This window comes from Caretta caretta, chromosome 6 (assembly GCF_965140235.1).
Source record: "Caretta caretta isolate rCarCar2 chromosome 6, rCarCar1.hap1, whole genome shotgun sequence".
NCBI classification, from domain to species: Eukaryota; Metazoa; Chordata; order Testudines; family Cheloniidae; genus Caretta; species Caretta caretta.
The window spans coordinates 22,586,829-22,612,613 of NC_134211.1; the positions used below are offsets into that span (position 1 = coordinate 22,586,829).

The 25,785-nt window shown below is 42.6% G+C and overlaps 1 protein-coding gene across 1 annotated transcript in view; it reads left to right on the forward strand.

Annotated features, from left to right (window-relative positions):
• The window catches only part of LOC125638456 (mucin-5B-like), a 66,192-nt gene extending 55,066 nt beyond the window's left edge, over window positions 1–11,126 (forward strand). Inside the window, exons 37-48 of the mRNA XM_048854245.2 lie at window positions 809–878; window positions 1,071–1,183; window positions 1,678–1,709; window positions 2,958–3,135; window positions 4,760–4,864; window positions 5,362–5,402; window positions 6,279–6,401; window positions 7,918–8,013; window positions 8,975–9,103; window positions 9,289–9,328; window positions 10,038–10,161; window positions 10,752–11,126. Coding sequence (XP_048710202.2) covers window positions 809–878; window positions 1,071–1,183; window positions 1,678–1,709; window positions 2,958–3,135; window positions 4,760–4,864; window positions 5,362–5,402; window positions 6,279–6,401; window positions 7,918–8,013; window positions 8,975–9,103; window positions 9,289–9,328; window positions 10,038–10,161; window positions 10,752–10,926 — 1,226 coding nt within the window. The 3' untranslated portion in view covers window positions 10,927–11,126. The remainder of the gene's footprint in view (window positions 1–808; window positions 879–1,070; window positions 1,184–1,677; window positions 1,710–2,957; window positions 3,136–4,759; window positions 4,865–5,361; window positions 5,403–6,278; window positions 6,402–7,917; window positions 8,014–8,974; window positions 9,104–9,288; window positions 9,329–10,037; window positions 10,162–10,751) is intronic.
• The last annotated feature ends 14,659 nt before the right edge of the window (window positions 11,127–25,785 follow it).

Genomic DNA, 25,785 nt, shown 5'->3' on the forward strand with positions numbered 1-25,785 from the left:
TTTTTGTCAAAAACCTGAAAACTGCCAAAACCAGAAATATTTTCTTTGATTTACAGATATTTGGCTTTCTGACCAAAAAAAATCAAATATATTTGAGGAAAGCGGATGCTTTCTGTGACTTTTTTCCCCTTGGGTTAAAAAAAAGTTGCTGTCAAAGTTTCCACAGAAAAATTTTGACCAGCCCTATTCAGCACACACCCCAGGTAGGTCTGCATTCTCACACACTCTCTAATCAGTTAGAGGAGCAGCTCCGGAGGCCTAGACAATCCATTGCATTAAGAAAGCTGGCAGGCCAGATTATGTTTTGTTACACTAACATAAATAAAAAGCAACCCCACTGACTTAAGTGGAGTTACCCTGAACTTATGCCAGTGTAACAGAGAAGAATTTGGCTTAATAATTCAGCCCCATCATTCGTAACATTCTAGTTAAGGCACTGTCGTAATGCTTTTATTCAAGGGTTTATCATGGGCGGGAAAATAGATCAGAACTTAGCTATATTTCAGTGTTTCATAAATGGTTTTCAGCTTGTTAAAATATTAACTACAATTTAATCACTAGATGGCAATATTGCTTAATACATTTGGTTTCCCTCTGCTTGTTTTGCCTCTTGTTGTCAGAACCATTTATTCTAGATTACTAGAATAATTCGCCTACGCGATTGCAAACCCAACAGAACCCCTCAGAGGAAACAGCCTCCTTTGTGTTTTCATCTGGGTGGGATATTTTACCTAATAAATTATAATGTGAATCCACGAGCGTTAGACAGAGCTGGCGATCTAATCTCCATATTGTAAATGTTCCACAGAAGCCAGATGTTCTCAGGATCAGATCTACAAGCCATGCGGGGGAGTAGAAAGAAGCACGTGTTCCAGCAGGTGGGTCGTTTACTAAGTACCAAGGGCAAAGGCTGATATTTTCAAAAAAGCTGAAGGGAGTCAGAATTCCAATGGGATTTGGGTGCCTAACTCCCATAGGCCAAATTTCTACTCAAAATTCTGTGTGACATCAGCCCTAAAAAGTAGATGAAAATAGCTCAGTGCCACTCTTCTTTCCCTCTGTACATGCAGGAAAACCACCATCCCCTTGCAAGATAAGGATCCGGCACTTGTGGAAGGGTGCTACTGCCCTGAAGGAAAGATCCTGCTGAATAATCTTGATGGCCTTTGTGTTTCTGTCTGTGGTAAGAAAATGTGAAAGGTGGGAAAAGATGAAACACCAGTTTAAAACTACCACTTTAGGGATCCATAATGCAATTTGCCAGCCTGGTCTTTTGCACCCAGGGGCTGTGTGTACTGTAGAAACAGTATACTTAGCTCTGGGAAAAAGTAAAGAAAGTGTCTAATGTAGCCTTTAGGTGGCCTTTTCTGGCCAGCTCAGAAATTATTCTGGTGAATTCTGAAGGGGGAATGTGCCCCCCTCTTTTTATGCAGAAGGATGCGCCTTTGAGTCAGGAAGTAATAAATAGAAAATCTTCAAGATCTTTTGGATGGATGACCTGTGCTTTTCAGCCATGGCTCATTCTTTTCAGGTCCCCTTTTCAAAGCCTCCCAGATCCTGGTTTTGATGTATGTCTCTCTCTCTCTCTCTCTCTCTCTCTCTGCTTCTGCCACTCTCTCCAGCTCTATTATATTCTTGAACTGACCTTCATAATTGTACAATTGTTCTATTTTGTAGGCTGTATTGGACCCGATGGATTAGTGAAACAGGTAAGGAATAGGATCTAAGAAGAAGTGCTCTTTGAATAACTGTTTACACAAATAACCAGATGCCTTCACCTGTTGTAAATATGAATGCAAGAATTGTTCATTCTTTTAATGCTGAACTCAATAGCAATGTACAGTAGAGATAGTGGGGGAAAACAATGGGCCTTCTGACTTTTGGCTATGCTTTATCACTCCAATCCTCATCTGAGATACTGACGCAAAATTGGCAGCCTATGAAAATCACTGTTTTTTGGTAGACCATTCAGGTTTCTCTCCCAACACACACACCTGCAGAGAAAGGGAAGAGGCTACAGCATGGTTTATCACAGGGGTGGGCAAACTTTTTGGCCTGAGGGCCACACTGGGGTTGCGAAACGGTATGGAGGGCCGGGTAGGAAAGGCTGTGCCTCCCCAAATAGCCTGGCCCCTGCCCCCTATCCGCCCCCTCCCACTTCCTGCCCCCTGACTGCCCCCCTCAGAATCCCCCACCCATCCAACCCCCTCTGCTCCTTGTCCCCTGACCACCCCCTCTCGGGACCCCCCCGCCCCAACCACGCCCCGCACCACACTCCCCATCTAAGCCCCCCTGCTCCTTGTCACCTGATTGCCCCGACCCCTATCCACACCCCACCCCCTGACAGGCCCCCTGGCACCCGTGACCCATCCACCCCCGCCCCCACTTCTTGTCCCCTGACCTCCCCCTCCCGGGACCCTCGTCCCTAACTGCTCCCCTAGGACTCCACCCCCTATCCAACCCCCCTTCTCCCTGTCTCCTGACCGCCCCCCTCCCTGAACTTCCGCCACATCCGACTGCCCCCTGTCCCCTGACTGCCCCCCGGGACCTCCTGCCCCCTTACCATGCCACTCAGAGCAGCAGGAGAGGCTTGTTGGAAAGCCTGGGAGGTGGGCGGGTACAAGCCACACTGCCCGTATGGCGGTGTAACTACAAGGGAGGGGGGACAGTGGGGGAGGGGCCGGAGGTGAGACTCCCCAGCCGGGAGCTCAGGGGCTGGGCAGGACAGTCCTGCATGCCAGATGTGGCCCGGGGGCCATAGTTTGCCCACCTCTGGTTTATCATGCAGATCTTTTCAGTTCCCTTTGGAATTAAGAGTCTCCAGGGTTCCATATAAACAGCCCAACACCATACCTTAGGATAAGAAACCTTGGCTTGTTGCAGACCCTCGTTTCTCATTAATTTATTACTTCTAGGTTCCGTTCATTGGTTGAACTGTCAATTTTTTATTTGCACAGCCTGGAGAGATATGGGAACATGATTGTCAGTACTGCACTTGCAATGAGGCAACCTTGAATATCTCTTGTTCACCCCACTCTTGTGTTAAGTCTCTGCCAGTCAACTGCACTAAAGAAGGATTTGTTCCTAAAATACGACCACATTCAGAAGATCCCTGCTGTCCAGAGACAGTGTGTGGTAAGAGATCGGTGACATTGACTTGTTTACAGAAAGGATGGTCATTCTTGGAATGATAGTTCTTTGATGGGTTGGACCCCCTTCCGGGGTGCCACCTGATGTGCTGGGGTCCCACTGATCCCGACTGTCCCACCAGCCTGGGTCTCCCCACACTCCAGCCCCCTTCAGCACACACACACAGGTAGGGACATGCCCAGCTGTAGAATCACACAGAGTCTTCAATCAGCTCTGTGTGGGAGGGCTCAGCCAGGGAATTGCTCAGCACTTTGGTGCACATCCCCTCTGGAGTGTAAACCCAAAATTATAGTGTCTTGCGCTGTATAGACATGTATACAGCATAAGCTCATGAAATTCACCTCCTCCCTGAAAGTGGAGGAAGATATGCACAGCTTTTTGCCTTCCCCTCCCCCCAAGCTATGAATTGCACAAACTGGATTTTGTAATAAACAAAGAACAAGTTTATTAACTATAAAAGGTAAATTTTAAGCGACTATAAGAGATAGCAAACAGAACAAAGCAGATGACTGAGCAAATAAACCAAAATGCACAAACTAAGCTTAATACACTAAGGAATACTGGCTACAAATAATAATTTCTCACCCTAAGTGTTGTTTCAAGCAGGTTGCAGAGTTTCTTGAAGGTAAACTGCACTGCTTGCTCCTTAAATCTCCAGGGATTCCTTTTACAAGATGATCTGTTACTCCTGGACTCAGCCCACTGCCCCATCTTAGTTCCTTTGTTTCTTCAGGTGTTTTCAGCAGTCTTCCTTCTTGGGTGGGGCTTAAATAGGATTTACATATGGCGGGAACCTTTTCTTTCCCAATCTGACCCCCACCCCCTCTTTTAATGGAAAAACACTGAAAGCCCAAGACAGGGGGCTTGTACCAGGTGACATGATCACATGATCCTGCAGTGTCAAAGCAACAACCCAGAAAGCTTCTGAGGAAGGTGGGAGATTAGTATCTTCAAAGTCTTATTGTTCTTCCTAATGGCCCATCCAGGCTGATTGCCTACTGTCTGGTGGGCATTCCCCAAGTACACACACAGTTGTAATTATTACATAGTCAATATTCCTAACTTCAGATACAGAAATGATACATGCACACAAATTGGATAATTACATTCAGTAAATTACTACCTTTCCAGTGATACATCACATGACCCATCTTGCATAAAACATATCTTAGTTATGCCAAAATCACATCGTAACTATATTTCTATGAAGAATATGGGGGCATAACATCACAAGCTCCAAAGAGGCCAATGAAACCGGAGCTCTGGGGTTGTCAGCTTGCAAAGCTCCCAGTAACTCCGTCCCCTCTCAGGCTTCCGCGGGTGGCTGCGTATCCACCAAGGTCTAGGCGTGCTTGACTTCTGTGATCTCAGGCTCCAGCAGCTCCCAGAAGGGAGCTTGCAATGTGCATCCTCCCTCTTCAGTGGTCAGCCCTGACGGAGCTGGGCTGCTCCCTTTTATATTGAAACTCCAGTTGGAGCATGCTCAGCAGTGGTGAGGGGGCATGGCTTCCTCTGCCCACAAGGGGTTAACCCCTTCTTGTCCCGTGCGGGGCTGATACACCCCATCACAGGGGCTTTGACTCAATTTGTCTACATCTTCTATTTACAGAATGTGATGTAAAGTCCTGTTCTCTCATCAGAAGACAATGTGATTTAGGCTTCCAGCCAGTGGTAGCTATTTCTGAGGGTGGCTGCTGTCCTATTTTTTCCTGTAGTAAGTATAGTTTCCTTACTATATGCTGGCTTTCATTATTTCAAAGGGGACTTCATCTAGGACTTTAGTCCCAAAATGTACCCCATCTGCTAGTTTTTAGTCACAGAACTGTAATGCACAACTACACTATCATGAGTGTGACCCAACCCCCCATTTGGTCTTTGGTCCATGCTGATGATGCTGTCACAAACAATAAAGTAAAGAAGCGAATCTCTGCTAATTTCAAGTGCAATTAGAAACACGGGAGGAAAACAGTGTTTGCCAGATGGCAAATACTGGTAGGTGAAATTTACCGCTCATGCACTAAACATGGGCAAGGGGGTGGAAATTAGCAACACATCCCAGCCATTCTGCACTTCCTATGTTGAGTATTAGGGCTACTAGATTTGTACAGTTGTTTTCTACAACTTGTTTAACAGACAGTTAAGAAATGTGAAACTAATACATGCTGACGACATCATTCTTAGAGCATCCTTTTTGTTCCATTTTTCTTATAGCACCAAAAAGTGTATGTGTTTCTGAAGGAGTTGAATATAAGGTAGGACTTGCCACTTCTTTCAGTGGGCTGGCATGTCATGACTTCGAGATACTATTAACCCATAATTATCCAAAATCACCTAAAGGTTTCATTCAATTAACATAAAGCCCCAGACTAAAATGACCTATCATTTCTTATTGTGGCCTAGTGAATAATGGACTAGGCTTCAGAAGGCCTGGGTTCTAGTCCTGGCTCTCTTACTGGCCTGCTGGGTGACCTTGGGCAAGTCCCTTCACCATTCTGTGCTTCACTTTCCTTTGTTCCAGTGTTTGTACAGCATATAGCACAACAGGTCCACGACTGGGGTTCCAAGGTGCTACAGTAAGACATATAATAAATAATAATAATAATGGGAATAATGATATGGATCTCCTTTGTAAAGTACTTTGAGAGCTACTGATGGAAAAGTGCTATATAAGAGTTTGGTGTTATGTGTTACTAGAGAAATTACCTAATAGTGATCGCTAGGGCAACAGTTTCTATCATACAGAGATATTCCCCTGTATTTCAGGACTAAGATGTCAGAAATGTAGCCAAAGGCAATAACTGAATACAAAATGTTCAAGTATCAAAGGAAGTTTTAGGAGTAGCTAATTGGTCAAACTGTAGAAGGAAATGGAATAGGGAAGTTCTCAGGTGTTGAAGTAATAGCTACATTTAGTATATTTGATTCTGTTGGAATGTTATTCTAGTAGATCATTAATTTTGTGATATTGATGGTATGTTAATTCGAGATTGGAAGGTGTTGTGTCAAAAGCTTGTGCCAAAAATAAAAGCCAAAAATAGTAGTTTATTAGTATTTTACAGAGAAATGCACATGTGTTTTAGAGGCTAATGAACTCTCCCTCTCCCCTCTCCTTTCCTCCTTATTTTAAGCCAGGGACAGTGGTGCCTAAAAACTCTTGTGAAGATTGCTTGTGCACTGAAAAGCAGGACCCTGCTACACAAACCAACCAAATTCAGTGCACTCCAGTAAAATGCTCAACTGGCTGCCAGCAGGTAAGTAACTTCTACGCTGTAGTTCTCTCTGCTAAACTAAAACTAGTTCAGGTGTGTTCAGGTGAAGAGCAATGGTTGGTTGGGGATGTGCCATCTCAGCAATCAAAAAGATGAAACATAAAATAACCTGCTTAAAGAGAGGCAGATGCAGCAAGCTGCTAGTTACAAAATGACTTCTTTAGAGCTGTCTCTGTTTGTCTCTGACAAATTTAAGGGGCCTGCCCCAGAAAGGCATGATGGGAAAAATGTTTTCTATAAAATGGCAACTCCACCCACAAGCTGGTTAATGGGGAAGATTAAGTCACTGAAAGATGGTGTTTGCATGGTTGCCTTGGTGATATCCATCACCACTATATGGTAAAAATGTTAGAAAAACTATTCTGATTTGGTTCAAATGAAAAGGTCCCTATGAAACTAAATGTTCTAAAATTAAATGGATTAGTTGTTTGTAGGCAATATACATACTGTATGTTAAGACTTTTAAAAGTCCTTGAGCCAGATCTACTAGTGAGTTCTGGTAGGAGAGTTTGTTTTAGTGGTACAAAAGGGTTTTCAATTCCACTTAACAGCACAGAGGATGTATTTAAAAGATGCCAAATTTGCTCAAAAAGTGGATGGTGCTAGCTGTTGACAAAGGGCTAATTCCATGACTGTTGAGTTTGCTGATTCCATGGATTTCTGAGGCAGCTCTTGTTGGTGGAGTTCTTATGGTGCACTGCTAAATCTTAAACCTCTCTGGTAGAACCACCGGGGAGCGCAATGGTGTGAACGCCGGCTACCATCCACAGGGATGATTTGCTCCTTCAGTGGACAAGGTTCTCCTGGCACTGAGAGGTGTAGCTTGTATCTCTCTGCAATAGTTTTGCTGAATCTAGCTCTCTGTATTTAAAATCTTGAATATATAACTTGAATGCAAGTAGAGAAAAGCTTGATCTTCTGCCCCGCCCCTGCTCACATAAGGCCAGGCATACTGCAACATTCTAGCTCCTCGCTAGATGATGCACATGGAGCCACACACATGCCTCATTCTAGGACTGAAGTCCACACAGGAGGAATAGATGAAAGTAGTTGTAAATACACCTTACCTTCAGTCTTCTCAGCACATCTGAAATAGCAACCATATCTGTGGAAAAATGTACCAGACAAAGGGCTGTCTTTGGATCTTGCAAGTAACACATGGTGAGTTAGTTATTTTGGCCTGATTTGAGTATCAGCTCGGATAAGGATAGGAAATGGCAGATTACCCAGGATGATGCCACTGACAAAAGGGTTGCTATTTAGGAAAGTATTAAAAGCTAATATGACAACTGTGTGGGTCTAAGCATCAGGTTTGAAATACCTAGATTCCATCAAACAATGGGGTTCAAAAGTCCTTCTAAAAACCCAGAAGTATAATCAAGGGCTGTTGGGTTTCCCCCCATTGCATGAAGAAGGGGAATGTGCCTTTTGTCTGAATGCTCTTCACAGGTAAGCCACAAGTAATGTGGCTAAATGATGGTGCATTTGTGCCCCGCAGGGTTTCCGCTACATCAGAGAAGAAGGCAGGTGTTGCGGCCAGTGTGTGCAGGTGGCCTGTGTGGCGAAGCTTCCATCTGGCATTGTGACCGTCGAGGTGTGTGTGTATTCCCCTGCTCAACAAGGAATTGCAGTATGACACGGGGTCGTCGTTTTAGGAATACAGCTTCCCGTCAACTTCAGTGGAGAGTTCTGCTTAAAAACTGACTCCTACTATGTGTTGCAGCATTAGGAAGTTAGTGCCTTTATCAAATAAAGTGTGTCTGAAGTGAATCTACCTAGGTATTTATATGCCCCCCGTCACTGTATCTGAGCACCTCAATCATTATTGAGTTATCCATCAGTATTCTGTGAGGTGAGGAAGTGTTGATCCCCATTTCACAGATGGGCAGCGCGGACAGAGACTGACAGACCTGACCAAGGCCACATGAAGTTTCCAGAGTCTTAGACTAGTGTCTTTCTCTCTGCTGCAATGCAAAGTGTATCTGTTTAGAACAGGCAAAAACCTTGACCAGTCTGTGATCTAGTGGCTTATATGTTAGCTCCCGCATCCAGCATCTCCTTTATCTGATTTTTTGTATTCCCTGGTCACTGATATTGTATACTACTTTCACCAACTCCAAATAGTTAATTTTGTCCAAAGGTAGCTATATTTTGTTATTAATCTTTTGACCTCTGTTATAAAGGCCGACTTCCTATTTTATTGTCTTTTGCTCTTTTCCCCCCCTCTACCTCCTGAAAAAAGAAAATAGGAGAAAATCTAGAGGAAAAAAAGGATTTTCCTCCATGCTTATCTTCTCCCATAAATAGTAACACCACACACATCAGTGCATAACTGTGGGCCTCGGTATGTCTCTTAATATCCCTACTGTTGTGAGCCTTTGATTATTTCAACCCAGGTAACAGTTACAGATGGGATTGTCAAAGCAGCCTAAGGAAGTGAATGCAGGATGAGATTTTGGGAGTTGCTAATACCTTTCAAGCCAGAAGAAGAATCCCGTTCCTATGCTAGATTATGTGTTGTCTCAGAATAACTTTATTTTTTCTGCTTTATTCAGGTTGGGAAGACCTATAAAGTTCTGGAAGATAACTGTGCTCTGTATAATTGCACTCAGTCATCAGGCCAGTTTGTCTTGACTAGCACAATAATATCCTGCCCAGAGTTTGATCCATCAAACTGTGTCCCAGTGAGTATTTTATAGCTGAAATGAGATAAGTGAATGATACGAGCAGCTTTGTGATAGTGGACCAGTGGACTGATTGGGCACTGTGTCTCATTATTAGAAATCTCTTATTGCTGCTGTTCAGTCTGTAATGTGCATATCTAAGATTAGAGTCTGAGCAATTCTGGTTCTGTTTGCTTTCAATATAGGGAACTGTTGTGACAACTTCAGATGGATGTTGTAAGACATGTGAGTATGGCCAATCCAGTGATTCATTAATCAAACATTGTCAGGCTCTCCATTTATTATGGCTCTGATCCTGCAAGGTAATGAATGCCCTCAACTCCCAGCGAAGTCAGTGGGATGTGAGGGCAGTTATCACTTCTCGGGAGGTGCTCAGTACTTCATTTTATAAGGCTCAAAACCAGCCTACCTCTTCCAGAGGTGCCACTGGAAAAATCTTCATGCTCTCCCTTACTTGGTTTTATAAAGAAGCGAATTATTTATAGATTAGACTAAATTCCTGATGAAAGAATGATGTAACCTGGAAGAGAATGTGTTTTGGATGCTGGCATCTAGGAACTGCATAGAAAGCATGGTTCTGTTACTGTAAACAGTGTTGGCTGCTGTAAAGCCATAAAAGTGACAATTAGCTAACAAATGTTGTTACAGAAATGTAGGCTGTAGAAAAAATATACAATTGCATCTGCTTTAGGCCCTGATCCAGCAAAGCAGTTAAGCATGTGCTTTTAAGCCCATGTTTAAGACCATCCTTAATCAGCAAAATACTTATGCAAATGTGTAAGTGCTTTGCTTACCTTGGGCCTTTAAACTCTTCTTGGCTATTTGAACTCTAACTGTTCTTAATGAGACAGAGACAGAGCTTGGTTGCTTAGCAGATATCTCTCAATGCTTTAACTCAAATCTGAGTAAGGCTAATAGGATCCTTCCCTCTTAGGTATCCCATTGTCACATGTCTGCAAACTGAAGCTGAAAAAAGAATACATCACTCACAAGAACTGTAAATCAGCAGCTCCTGTCCTAGTGCCTTCATGTGAAGGGTCCTGCAGTACATACTCTGTGTAAGTAAGAAACTGCTTCTCCATGCTTATGTGATGTCTTGTCCTCACATGTTCTTGCCCCTGCAGGATCACAGCTACTATCTCCATTAACCCTTTTCCTTGATCCTCTTAAAAGGAAGCTGGATGAGCAGAGCACCAGCCTTTTAGCCATGACGCTTTACTGTTTTGTCACTAGGATTGCCGTATCTAGGCTAGATAAATAGGTCATGTTTAACAGGTTGACTAACACATTTTTACTTACACATTTTTTTTTTATTTTTTTTACTTGCAGTTTGGGCTCTGCATTAGGCTCATTCTTCATTTCTGTGGGGTCATTTTGGGCCTAGTCCATGGCTCATTTAAGTCTATGGAAAACCTCCCCCTTACTTCAGGTGGGAGTTTTTCCATCAGCTTCAGAGGTCTTTGGATCAGGCCCACCAATGTCCTGAGAATAGGCTGTTACTGATATTGTCGTCCCCCCGCCCGCTGCTTACAAGCAGAAGAAACCCTAAAGCTTTCCTTCCCCACTCACAGTTCCAGGGGAAGCTAAGGTTAATGAAGAGCAGGAAGGCAATAGCTAATGGATTGATCTATTAGTTTTGTTCTGCCAGGTATGCCTTTGGCGACAGTGAAATGAAACACAAATGCACTTGCTGCCATGAAACAAAGAGCCACGTGATGAAGGTGGAACTGATTTGCTCTAAGAGGAAGAAAATTGAATACAAGTATGTTCAGGTAGATGAGTGTGACTGCGTGGAGACAAAATGCCAAGAGAAAAAACCATAAAGACAAAGTGCTGGAGAAACACTGATTTTTAACGCTTCACCTGTGAATAGTGTAGAACATAGCTGTGAGTGTCTACTGACCTTTCAATGAGATTCTGTCCCTCCTCTGCTGTTCCTTCCAGTAATCTGTGCAATTGTGGAAATTCACTAAAGGATGCTGCTCTAAATATTTGTAGAATAAACTACGTTTCAAAGCTGTTATATTTTGCTGTGGCATTTATACTCTCAACTGATATGTATGCTAGTGTCTTTCATTCCAAAGTACTTTATAAGCTATTTATATGCAATTCCAGGGAAACGTGGTGCTGTGCAAACACAAGACTTAGTCTCTGCCGGAAAGAACTATACGTATGCAACCTACACTTGATTCCCCTCGGCAGTAAAACACAGCAACTTTTTCACAGCACTCATTCAATTGAAAAAGCAGCGATTAATACCATAACCAGCTGAAACTGTAAGGAGGAATTCAGAGTGACAGGTTGTGTCTAGCACTGTGCCTGGAACTCCTACTCTTATGAATAAGCATAAGGGGATGTCTTATTGCTATGAGTGGTCAGGATCTCTGCTGTACATCTCAGCCAAATCCCTGCAGCACCAAGAATCCCCTAGCATTCTCCGGTGGTAATGCATTCATGCGAAGCTGCAGAGAAGAATGACACCTATCAAATCACCAACATGGCTTCAGGTAGCACCCAGGTTTTCAGGAGATCTCCTGTGTCTGGGCTGCTTTGGTTTAGATGGCCCTAGTGGATTCTGTGGTATCATAAAGCCAGCATAATAGCACCAGCATTAGTCTCATCCCTGCATCCAGTATAGGTGACATTGCTGGGGAGAAAGGAGGTGTGGCTGAAGTTTCTCTGCACCCTGACAATCACGGACTGACTCTTCCGGCCGTTAGTGGCTGGTGTGATTTAGAGCAGCCAAACAACTTCCCTATCTTATATACACAGACCAGCCTAGTACAGAGCCAAGCCAGGGGTACACAAAATGACTTAAAACCATCTTTACACTAGCCACCTGTGCTGTGCACAACTTGGCTGAGGATCTTGGTCAAAAAGACATGAAGCGAGGTGTCATTTTCTATTGCATCCTGAGCAATACAATAATGGCTTTCCCAATGCAGTTCTAAAAACACACCTTTTGTATACATGCAGATAAGTGTTTATTTGTACACCCTTCTGTTCTTGTCTGGCTTGTTGGTTATTATATAGACTAATATCTAAATGGAACTCAGGTGACACTGGCAGACTGGCTTCATTGGTACCCTATGAGAGACTGACATCCGAACAATATTGTTCATTACATCTTATCATGCAGTGACTATTAGCTACATTATAAACAATCAACTACTATTCTAGCATCTCCCATGGGACAGAGGAATTAAGACAATGTGATGTTGACCATGGTCAAAAGCTGACCACTAGATGTCACCACTGTTACATATGTAAAGTATACAAGCAAGTCAGATCAGTACACTTTTTAGGTGCATCCTGGAGTTTGCTGCTATCCTAGTTTCCACACGAGATGTAGAAGTTGTGCATTACTAATCCCATCTATGGCCCAATCCTGCAATTTGATGCATGTAGGCTGACAGCAGTGTCCAGAGGAAGCCCCATCACGTCACAGGATCAGGGTCTATCAAGAGAAGAGTGGAAATGTCAAGTCACTTACCCTCTAGTTTCTCTACATAATCAATAGTTTGAAAACCACAATCTGCCTGTCTCTTCTCAGTAAAGATTCCAAAGCATTAAATAATATGATATAATCTCATTTATCCACTGTAAAAATGTATAATGTTTTAAAAATTGTGCTTCATAACCTTAACTAGGACCATAGATAATAGATAAAATAATTTATTGTAGAAACAAATAGGCTAAGATTGCAGAAAATCTGTTACATAGTGACTACATTTGTTTTGCCTTTCAACAAATAGATTCATAGATTACAAGGCCAGAAAGGAGCATTGTGATCATCTAGTCTGGCCCCCTGTGTAACACATGGCATAGAACTTCCCCAAAAGACCTTCTAGAAAAACATCGACTCCTGATTTAAAAATTGCCAGTGATGGAGAATCCACCATGACTCACTGTTACTATTAAAAATTTACTCATAATTTCCAGTCTGAATTTGTCTAGTTTCAACTTCCACATGTTGGCTCATGTTATATCTTTCCCTGCTAGACAGAAGATCCCATTATCAAATACTTATGCCCGATGTAGCTTCTTATAGACTGCAATCAAGTCACTCTTTAGCCTTCTCTTTGTTAAAGTAAATAGATTGAGCTCCTTTTGTCTATCATGATAAAGCACGTTTTCTCATCATTTAATCATTCTCTTGGCTCTTCTCTGAACCCTCTCCAATTTATCAACATCTTCTTGAATTGTGGACACCAGAACTGGACACGGTATTCCAGCAGTGGTCATAGTTGTAGTTAAGATTAAGAATTATTTAGGATTCTCCTTCAGGAATAATATGCATTTTAAAATAGATAAATATGATTATAGCATTACTTCACTCCTTGGAATGCTTATTCAAAAGGTATGTGCCTATGTTTTTAAAGTGACTAATGATGTAGATATGAAGAAACTTAACTTTTAATTTCCTTTATTTTAAAGCAGTGAGAGTGTGGACTGTTAAGTAGCCTTAACTGTAATTTAATGCTGTTTTTGTAAATGTTTTAACTGGTCTTAGGGCAGTACTACATGGACAGACATACTAGACTCATATTTATTGGCACCCTGGTTGTCAGTCTACCCAGGCAGGCCCAGGATTTGAATGGGCACATCACATGAATGACCTTCTCCCTCTACTCTGCCCAGAATGGCTCACCCTGGAGCGAGGCATGTCAGCAGGACAGTGTAGGGAAGCTTACACAACCACTTCAATAGTCTTCACGTTGTTCTTACTCTGTCATCTCTGTGGTGGCAAGAGATGCTGAATGTCCCTAATAATCACGCAGAGAAGGACATTCAGCCCATGGCAGTTTTGAAATGTAAGAAGAAGGAAAATTACATTCTAATTCAAAACTACGAATGTATTCATTCTCCTCTTAGCCTGGCTGCTACCTGCAGGCAGCCTGTATCACTACAGCTGAGACATATTTTTTTTTTAAAAGAAATTTTAGAATCCTAGAAGATCAGGGTTGGAAGAGACCTCAGGAGGGCATCTAGTCCAACCCCCTGCTCAAAGCAGGACCAATCCCCAACTAAATCATCCCAGCCAGGGCTTTGTCAAGCTGGGCCTTAAAAACCTCTAAGGATGGAGATTCCACCAACTCCTGAGGTAACCCGTTCCAGTGCGTCACCACCCTCCTAGTGAAATAGTGTTTCCTATTATCCAACCTAGACCTCCCCCACTGCAACTTGAGACCATTGCTTCTTGTTCTGTCATCTGCCACCACTGAGAACAGCCTAGCTCCATCCTCTTTGGAACCCCCCTTCAGGTAGTTGAAGGCTGCTATCAAATCCCCCCTCACTCTTCTCTTCTGCAGACTAAACAAACCCAGTTCCCTCAGCCTCTCTTCATAAGTCATGTGCCCCAGCCCCCTAATCATTTTCGTTGCCCTCTGCTGGACTCTCTCCAGTTTGTCCACATCCCTTCTGTAGTGTGGGGACCAAAACTGGACGCAATACTCCAGATGTGGCCTCACCACTGCCGAATAGAGGGCAATAAGCACTTCCGTCAATCTGCTGGCAATGGTCCTACTAATACAGCCCAATATGCCATTGGCCTTCTTGGCCATGAGGGCACACTGCTGGCCCATATCCAGCTTCTCGTTAAATTAAAAAGTTTTAATTTAACTTTTGTGGTTGGATACAATTTCAGAAAGTGAAAGCCCCTATTTTTAAAATATACCACTTAAGCACTTTTCTGCAGCAACGTATTTTCTTTAAAATTATTTCAGTTTAGTGAACGTATTGCTTAGAGAAGGGGGCCAGTGCTGCAGACCAATGTCCTCCATTTAGCTACAGTACTGGCAGAAGCATTTCTGATCCTCCTTTTTTTATTGTATCTAATTATACTCTCTGTTTCCCTCAGCCCTGGCTCTAGCAAACGGCCGGGTGAGTTCTCTCAGGCCAGCAAAGCTCCCCCGCGCTGCTCCACCAATGCTACTATGTATGCCTGTTCGTTATGAACTCCTCAAGGGTGGGGGGAAGAAGGTAGCTCAGTCTCTGGGCCTACTCAACCCTTGGCCTCCTCGTTTAGATTGACCACATGGGAGCCAATAAGTATTAATGGGATATGGCTGATTGGGAGGACTTCATTACTGCAAGCTTCCCTACAAGGTTCTACCAATATCCCATTCATCCTACTGTGGAGGACCCATTTCTGGTATGGATGAGTTATTCAGTCCTGGGCCTCCCTGCTTAACGCTGCAAATAAGGGCCGGGATGATGTGGCTGTCCACGTGGAACTAGCCAGTAACTAAGTAAACTGACCACTTGTCACGTGGCTGAGTGACACAAACAAAGAATAATCAAATGCAATGAAGAGTAGAAGGAATTAAAACATGTGGGGTTAGATAGAGCAGCAGCTCTCAACCTTTCCAGACTACTACACCCCTTTCAGGAGTCTGATTTGTCTTGCCTACCCTCAAGTTTCACCTCACTTAAAAATACTACTTGCTTAGACATAAAAATACAAAAGTGTCACAGCACACTATTACTGAAAAATTGCTGACTTTCTTATTTTTACCATATAATTATAAAATAAGTCAATCGGAAAATAAATATTGTATTTACATTTCAGTGTACTGTATATAGAGCAGTATAAACCAGACATGCCAAACCCATGAAAAAACACAGAAATCGGGCTTGATTTTGGCTTAATTGGCTTGTGAGTTGCTTGTTGGCTAGTTTTTGGCTTGTTGGGCTTGTAGCTTGTTGCAGCTTGTTGCGTCTTTTTTTTGATTGGCTCCCGGCAAGCAGGAGGGACAAGCAGGGGCAAGGGTGCACAGCAGGCCCACCACAGTCCCAAACTGCACGCTGGGGAGAGCTAGTCACATAGATTGTTGGGGTTCTTACGTATTGGCTTGTTTTGGCCTTGTTTTGGGATTAGCTTGATTTTTGGCTTATTGTAAAAGTTGGGGTGCTTATTTAAAGTTGGCAACTGTGGTATAAACAAGTCATTGTATGAAATTTAACTTTGTACTGACTTCACAAGTGCTTTTTATGTAGCCTCTTATAAAACTAAGGCAAATATCTAGATGAGTGGATGTACCCCCCTGGAAGACCTGCATATCCCCAGGGGTATGTGTATCTCTGGTTGAGAACCACTGAGACAGAGGATGTCATTCTCTGAAGGAGTTGAACTGTCCCTTGTCATAAGCACTAAATTCACTAATTTCTTTTCTTTTTTTCTTTTTTTAAGAAATCATGTTACTGAAGCAAGCTGAAGAAACTCTCTACGTTGTCTAGTTGCAATAACAACTAAGCATTAAGAGCAATAACAGTTGTAAGTGTGGCAGGTTATGCAGGATGGCCCACGTTTTGACTGAATCATGCTGCCTGTCATGTTACACTGCAAAGGCATTGCAAACACACCCCAAAGAGAGTCCCTTCCAAGTGTCTGAGGGAAAAGCATGCTGAGCTGTTAGCCAGGAGACCTTGAGCTCCAATCTCATCTCTACTGTAGATATTTCTATGTGCCTCGCAGCTCTTATTACTGATCACGGCCTCTTATCCCAACCCTAAAAGGCATCTAGCATTAGCTTCCTATTGCATAAATAATTTAATGAGCATTTGCATAAAGTCAGTTCAGAGTTAGGACTAAAATAGTTTCTAATGTGGCAGACCCAAGTCTTATCCACTCAGGCTTTCATGGCCTGATAGAAACCAGGATTCCTGATCTTTGGTATTTTACGGCACCCTAGCAAAGAGTCGTATAACCCGTGAGGATCACATGTACCAAGTTTCCTCCAATGGCTGATCCAAGGAGAGATTTGTTGGTATTCCTTAAACTCAAGTGATCGCTGTCTCTACTGAGGATATGAAAGGCCGGGGTTTAAATCCTCCGCTTGACCCATGTGGGGGTTCTTATGGTTGCATGTGATAGAATTTGTTCTTCCACCTTTCTTTTTCAAAAGTGGTTTATTTAATTAAACATCCTTTAAAACTAGTTTAAAACATTATATTCTGTAAAATGTGCAGGGCATGCAACAAAATACACGTGTTCCAAATTTCAGTTATTCATCACACATTTGGTTGCTGGTTTCATACACGGGCAGGTATGAAGATGGAGAAGTAGAATCAATGGGAATTTACACCAGCTGAGGAACTGACCCATGTTCTCTCATTTCATTATATTCATTCATCAAAGTTTAAAATTTAAAAAAAAAAAACCTCAGCTGTAGCAACATGGGCTGAATGCGCCTGGTAGCCAGGTTAAGAACGACATTTGGTACATCATTGATTTAAAACATTAGTCTGAAATGCAAGAAGAAAAAATATAATATACTGAATACCCTTCTTTGTTTAATAATAAGTTTGACCCTGGGAAAGGGTATGTGGTAATTCTCTGTTAACGAGGCTTCTCTGCAAATTTCACATTGTCAAGGATTGTGTTCCTGCTGGTATTGGTCAAATAACACACACTTTGCAACAAAAATCTAAAAGAGACATTTCTTTTACCCATCTCCCTTTGGTGAGAAATCCCGCATTAAATTGTGTTTTTGCCATGAGCAGGGCAAATAGGTTTTGTTGGCAGTCAGAGACACATGCATATGAACTCTGTAAATCAATCATTCCCACTAGGAGAGCTTAACAAGGGCATTAGTGAAAAACTCTCACCACCCCTACATTGTGCTGGGGGAAAAACAACCACTAATCTCACAAGGCATGCTCTTACAACTGGTTTCACTCTGTCTTTTACACACAATGAGACATTTTTATAACAACATTTTTACTTAAAGGTATATTTTCTCATTTATCTTCAGCATGCAAGGTGGTTTTCAGCTGGGTAAAATGATTTTAGCTTAGAGATGGCTAATTCCAGTCTGCACAGTGCTGTCCTTCTGAATGTCGGGTGCACCTGCAAACCGCCGGGGTAGGCATGATATTTTGTTTCATCAATCCAGCTCCTATCTGCCATGTTGAACAACAGCCGTACAATGCAACGTCTCATAAACGATGATGTCTCTTCGCCCAACACTGAAGTGGACTTGTTGAGCTTTAGATGGCATATTAGTTGCACTGGAGCAAAACACTTTGTAGAAGGGCAGTGAAAATGTAGCTGGCTCCATGCTACCTTTCTGCTCCCTCAACTCAGGAGCAGGCAATGCGACAAATGTCTCCCTGCCTTTTGAATTGATCTGGTAGTACAAAAGGACATTAGCATAGACTCTGGATCTGAAGAAGAAAGGTTAAGACAACTGGTCGTATTTTGTCAGAAGCAAAGAAGACCCAGGGAAGAGGTTATAATTGCTACTTACAAAAGCATAAGGGGCAACAGCAGGGAGAAAGGCCTAGATTCACAATGGTAATTAGGCATTGCAATACTCAGCATCCCAACGCCTAATTTTCAAGTGCCTAGAAAATCATAGGAACACACTGCAATTCACAAGTTTGAGTTAGAAGCCCAGGCTCCCTATATAATGAATGGGGAGAGATAGGCACATTAGACTGCAATTCACAAAAGCCAGCAGGCTAGGCAGGGAGTCGCCTAAGCTAGCCAATGGGAGATGCTGACAAGGGGAGTGTGTGCTAAGACCTTCCCCTCTCACAGAGATAGGCACTGACGTCCGGGCTGCAGGGAGGTGTCTATCTTTGCTAGCGATTCTGTGAGCAGTGAGCCCTCAATGGAGTTAGAAGCCTAAGGCATTTTTTTGCAAGAGGCCGAGGAGTGGGGAGAATGAGAGTGGGAATGTTGCAGGGAAGAGGAGTGAGGAGGGCAGGGCCGGGGAGAAGAGGTGCAGCTGGAGCATGAACCTGGGGTGAAGAGGTTGGGAGGTGAGAGAGGGTTGGAGCAAGCAGCCAATCAGCACAGGGCAGAGGAAGTTTGATGAAAACTGTAGGAAGTCCTCAGGATGTCTGAAGGTCCCTGCTTTGGCTGCTTCTGCAGTTGCTCCTACCAGCTGGAGACTTTGGCTGACTCCTTCCTGCTATTTTCCCACCAAGGCCACATGCGGATGGAGGGGAGATGAGGCAGCTCCTGGGTTCTAGTGTCCCCAGAAGAAGAGGTATTCTTTCCTGCACAGGTCTGGGTGTTGAGGAGGCATGGCCCTGTCTGGGCCCCATCTGTCCCCCTCGTAATGCTAGTTCACCCACAGTGACTGGGGAGAAACAGGGTGAGGGGAGTGTGAAGTGAGATCAGCGAAAGGGACTGCAAATAGCTCCTGTACAAGATCCCCCTGACCTCCTGAAGGTAGAACCTCTGTGGGGGACATGGCTACTGCATGGCCACTTCTCAGCTTCTTCACACACATCATAACCCCTACATATACACAGCGTGGGCTGCTCTGTTTTACATTCACAGACTGACCCACTTTGTCCCATCCAACGAATGACTAGTCACTGTGAGTGAAATGTATCCATGGTGCAATGCTATGGAAGTCAGTGGAGTTATCCCAGGGGCTGATTTTGTGTACATCCATTAACTCAGGACCCTCAGCATCCGGAAGCATCAGCTTCACTGAAGTCACCGAGGGAACACCACCTTTCAGACAAGCTAGTAGGAGCTGTGCTAAGCTAGTTTCATCCAGAAGCCATTCTTTGTATATCTTAAAAGTGATCTGACTGGACTGCCTTGAGCCGATACTCCAGGAAGTGCTGCCCTTTGGCTAACCCCTATAAGTAAAATAAATACTTGCTTAATAATGCATCATGCTGCCCAGCATCATATAGCTATGTCCTGAAGACATTAGAATACTTACACTGTAAAGGGACTGCCATGGGAACCGTAATGCCAACTTCCCCATCTTTCGTGGCCTTAAAATCTTAGCCCTAAGGTTGCATTAACATCATTCCTTGCCTCTAATCTTCATTTTTTTTATTTGGGGAGAGGTTCTATTGTCTTATACGGCTTTCCATTGAGCAGGGCAGCCTACTGAGGAATCAGCTCCTGGGACTTCTAGTATCAGCTACAGTATGCTGGATTGATATAAATCTGTTCTGATATCTATAATCTTGAACTAAAAACAAAGGCTGTAGACTGTAAATATCCAGCAAATACAGAAGGAATTGTTTAAAAGAACACTGCACCCATTTTGGCTCAGCACAGTTTTAACATTGCAACTTTATCATTCTAATTGTTAAGCCAATGTAAACATGAAATATTTTGTTTGAGTATTAAACAGTAAAGTTATTTTAGTGGCATTAAACTAGTACAAAAACTAGCCTGCAAGGCAGTAAGGATCATCATGTGGTTAAGGCACAGAACCAAGAGTTAAGAGATCTGGGATCTATGTTCAACTTTTCCGCAAATTTCCTATGAGATCTTAGGCAAGTCACTTAACTTATTTGAACTTCCCTTTTTCCATATGTAAAATGAGGATAAGTATAGCTAGCTATCCCTCCAGCCTATCTGAGGGTTAATCCATTAATGTTCATAAAGCACTTTGCACTTACATAGAATTTCCCATCTGAGGATTTCAGTGTTGTTATTACCTCTGACAAATGTCTCAGGGCATCGCTTATAGAAAGTTCAGTAACTTTTACAGAGATACTTTTATCTGTGTATCTGTTTATACAATCTTTCTGATTTGTATGCCAAAATAGTCTGGTTATTCAGACTCTTTTGGACAACAGTTGGGCTTAATTCTGAACTGGGACCCTCTAGGTTTACCCACTATACATTCATTTCCCCATTCATTTAAACTGTTTCTCAACAATACTCCCTCCCTGGGAAAGACAATCAGCAGCCTGTGTGTCCAGTGACATCAACTATATAGGTATATGTATTGGGGCAGCCTATGGTTTGATCACAGATGCATGGAAAAGTCTCTCTCATGGATGCTTGTCTCTCTCATGAATTTTGGTTCTTTTCTGGTCTGCAGATCCAATCCATCAGACTTATATCGGAAAATTCACAGATAGTCTCCTTAGCTTTGATAAAAGCCCACTCAACAAAATGGAGCCCTTCAGTTGACTTCACTGGGTTTTGTATCAGCCTCTACCCATTCATAAAAGGGCTGGTGCCGGTATAATAAGCCTTCTGTCAGAACCAGTGTAAGATCTACACCAGTGTGTAAGATCTACACGCTGACACAATTGTTTAATGTGTGGTGGTGTTGGTAACAATTGATGGTGAGGGCAGCTAAATCCTGAATTGAAAAAATCTGCCTTCTTAGAACAGAAATGACTTATTGTTCTTACTCCACTTCTTGTTGCCAAGTGTCTACAACACAAAACCCACCATTGGCATTGTTGTTAGCATTCTGAGCTGTTTGAAGTGAGATGAGCAACTGGATTTCCCTCCTTTTCCTAAAGGAGATACCTGTGGAGCATTGTTGAGAGGTACTATGGGGGAAGCTGTGCTGTTTACTGTGATGTACCCCTTGCGATTTAACAGAGGACTTTATTCTGCAATGTATTCATTCTGCAACTTGTCACCAACAGGATGTTATCTTTAAAAAAAAACAGATAATACAGAGGACAAACATATTTACAACTTTACACATTAAAAGCGCAAGCCAAAATTAATTTTGAGCTAGCCCTGCACACTCAAATACTGACTGCACTTTTTTTAAAAAGACTCCCTGAGGCACTTCAGATGGGACATTAGATCTGTAAGCTTCACAAAGACACTAACGAAATATTATCTACACCTGTATCAACGAGACTTCACGCAAAACCCCTCTCTCCATTAAGGGTGTAACAATGAACACATGTATTGCCAGGTTTTCAAGAACAGGCTTTGGAAGAACTTGGAGGCTACAGCGATCACATATCAAAATTCATCCAATCTCAGGACTCTGAGCAATTGACCCCTCCATCCTGACTTTAAACAGGACTGGTGCTGGGAACCTTATTCTGTTCATTATTTGTGATAGGCTATTATTTTGTCTTTTGTTTTTGCATTGTAGTACAGATCATTGATTTCATTCTGCACCCATGACAAAAATGTGTGGCATATTTTAACCTAAGGCCCCTTTTCATCACTCTGGCAACTCCAAGTGGGCTTAAAGCTACATTAAATGGGCAGCTAAGGATTTCTCTGCCATCCCTCAGAGTTTTCCATTGGGGGGCCCAAGGTGCAGCTTTAGTTCCTGAAGGCTGCTATGGGAATACACTGGATTAGCACATAGACCAGCTTTTCTCGCCCTGACCCTTTCATGATCCTCTCTCCATCTTTTGTGACGCGTTGCCTCTCTCAGCTTATGCAAGAAGGGAGGATTTTGCAGCTGCTTCTCACCATCCCAACCTCACCTCTCCACAAACCCTGTCAATTTTATGAATGCCTCTGTCTGTTTGCTCATGATAAGGTTCCACAGCTTTTTCAGATCGATTCATCTCATTTTGGGGTATAAGCATGGGAAATGTGCCAAATCATCATGGAAAGAGTGATGTAAATCCAGTTCTCTCTTTCTGACCACATCATGAAAATTTGCATGACCAGTTAGACTCTCCGCCAGGCCCTTCCTGAATAGCTAGTTTTCATGGGGACCTTCGAAGATGTTTATAGTCACTGTCAAGTCACTCTTCCTTTCAGCTTTATGTGACAAATTCCGCCTCTGCTGATTGACAAATGGCCTTTGTGTGCTCTTTGTATGCCTGCTTCCTCTGTAAAGTCCAAAAAAGATAACCAGATGTGGTTCTGGGCTAGATACAGGACTAATCGGGTTAATTCTATGTCCTGTCTTATCCCAGTCACCCGATGTAACTGGGTGTGCTGAGACAGGAGCTAACTCAACATCCTGTCACTCTGATACCCACCAGTATATATTAATCAGGACCTAATGGGAAGATGGGTAGTTGACAGAAGGTGTCAATTAGCTGAGAAAAACTACAGGTGAAGGGCTTATTGAAGGGGAACCAACCTCAGCAGGTGGAATTATATAAATTGACAGGAAGAAAGTGCTGGAGAGGAGAGAGCCTGAAGAAAGGCAGAGGAAGGATGAACAGAGAGACAGGCAGGCAGGCTGGCATTGTTCCTGTCCCTAAAAGCAAATGAGGAAGCTGGCTGTGGAATGTAAATACCTGTAAATAACACTATAGGCTGTGACCTGCGGAACAAATATAATAAAGTATGGTGTTGATGAGGACGTGGCGTGGTTGTGGTCTGTGATTAAAACCAGAAAGAACTCTCAAGGGGACACTAGACTATCATAATAGTTCCTCTGGCCTTAAAATCTATGATGGACAATCAGTAATCTGATTGTCTCAGGTCAATAGTCAATGTTACCCATACTTTCTGAATTGGATAATTAGATGTCCCAGTACGGACAGGCCGATCATACAAAGATCTCACTTGAAAATGGGAACTATGCCCATTAATTCCACCCTTCACCTCCTGTTGGCTGAAATTCATACAATGAAGAATGGGAAGAAAAGAATGATAATTGCTCCCCTCCCTACAGCATGATGTTTTATTTTTTGACCAGCCCTGGAGAGGTTGCTTGTACTCCCTGCAAATGTGTTTATCAACAATGAATTAATTTAATATCTTTCAAATGCTGGTGTTTTTCACTTTGTTGTGAGAACTGAAGCCAGGGTACAATCTAGGAAGCTTCTCTTTCTTTGCTCCTCTGAAACATTACAGTAGCATATAGCAGCCTCAAAGGATATTAGTACCCCATTGTGCACGCTATACATACACATAGTAGGAGACAGAGAGAAGACAGTGGGAGAAAATATTTATTATAATCCCTATTATATAGATGAGGAACTGAGGCAGAATGATATTGAATTGCCCAGGGTCACATAGGGAGTCACTGACAAACCTGGGAATTGAACCTAGCTCTCCTGGGTCCAGTGCCTTATTCACACAACCATCATTCCTCTCTCATAAGCTATTTATTTGCAATGCATTTATCTATTTTTAAAGAAAACACCAAAAAGAATAGAAATCCTTCAGCAAACGGCTCCACCACTTTTGTAAACAGGATTTAAAGTCCCTGGAGATTTCTGATAAGTGTATCTGATTACTACACTTCTAACAACTCTGCCCAGATCCTGCTCTGGGCTGTTTGAATACAGGTGCTTGGCCATGTCACAAAAGTCCGCACAAATGGTGAGTTAAAAGAAAGGCAACACCGTTCCTCAGAGAATTATTCTCCATGACTGTTTCCACCTGTGAATACTGCTAGCACATCACTTATTAGCAACCATTTACTGATATACATCAATTCACTGTCATTGTGTCAAACAACATTCAACTCAAGCCTAGTCCTGCAAGCTTTGAAAGTATACATAAATACAAAAACAGATGAGCAGACTGCTGCTCTTCCTCCATTGGCTTCTTTCTTCCAGGCATCAGGATATTTTGATGATGGCATAGATTATCAAGGTTGAAAAGGAGACATACAGTTGGATGTCATCCTCATACTGGTGACAATGAAGTCATCTCAAAATTTTCCCAACCCGTCTAATATATATGTTGAAGAGGATAGGTGAAAGTATTGATCCTTGCAGGACTTCACGAGTAAGATGTCTTGATAAAGAGGAGCAGATGCAAATCCCATCATGACTTTATAGCATCAGTCTGAAAGGAATGAATGAATTCATTGAAATGGTACTCTGTTTACTTCTAGTAGGCCTTGTTTGCATAAATACCATATGGTTAATGGGGCTGAAGGCAGTTGAGAGAACTAGCATAAGCACGGAGGTTTGTTTTCAATCCATACCAAAAGAAGGTCATTTAAATCAGGGCTATCTCTGTGTTGTATCCATGTCTAAAGCCCAATTAAGAAGGAACCAGAATATTAACATGGGGGGTTGCTGGCATTTAGTTACCACCAAAACCTTTTAACCATACCCAGAAAAGTGTAATCAGTAACACTGTCTCTGATTCTGTTGATTATATCAACAAAGTAAAGTAGAAGAATTCCAAGTCAATTAGTCAGGTTACTGTATGGAACAGTTTTGCTGGTCGTGACTTGGAGACCTCGACTGCAGCTGAAAAAGAGGGTTCTTTTTGCTTCTTTCACGTGACTAGCATATGTCTGCAGGTAGTAGGCCTTGAGCTCTTGCTGAACTAGAGTTAAGTGGGTGCTGCACCATAAGAATTCCATCTGTCTGATTTTCTCCTTCATCTATCACAGCTCATTGATGAACCAGGATGATCAGGAGTAGGGGAGAAGCCATGGAGTTACCATTCCAACAGCTGCTTGTACTATTCTAAAATACTATTGATATCTTGCTTTTGTAGCTGGACCTTTATCTTTCTTATAGGGCCTTCTGGCGATTCACCTCTGTGCTTAAGCACTGGATTAATCATCCCATCCACTGATGTCGGGGTGAGGAGTCCTGCCAGATTGTGAGCTTCATCTACAATCAGGTAATAGATTACACTGACTACATTGACCACTGAGCTTCCATAGCAGGAGCCTGAGACTCTGAGTTTGTGATAGTGCATTTTTGGGTATTGTTTCAGCTGGTAAGGTTAGTGAGATAGTTAACAAATGTCTGGCATTGGGTGTAGAACCCCTGATATTTTATTCCTTGGGAATGGGAAAGAGTTGGTCTTTGCACAGCAGCTTTCACACTCACTATACTCAGAAACACTTTACAATAAGTTTGATACAGGTAGCTTGAAGCTCTGAATATCAGGCCACTTAGGGGCCTATATATAGATCTAGCTGCCTAAGTTTGAAAATTTTGGCCTAAATCATTGGCAGATGGTGACCATATTGACTATGTGATGATGAATATTTGGATCTTAATTGAGTGAAGAGTCTATGAACTTGGAAAAGTGAAAGAAACTA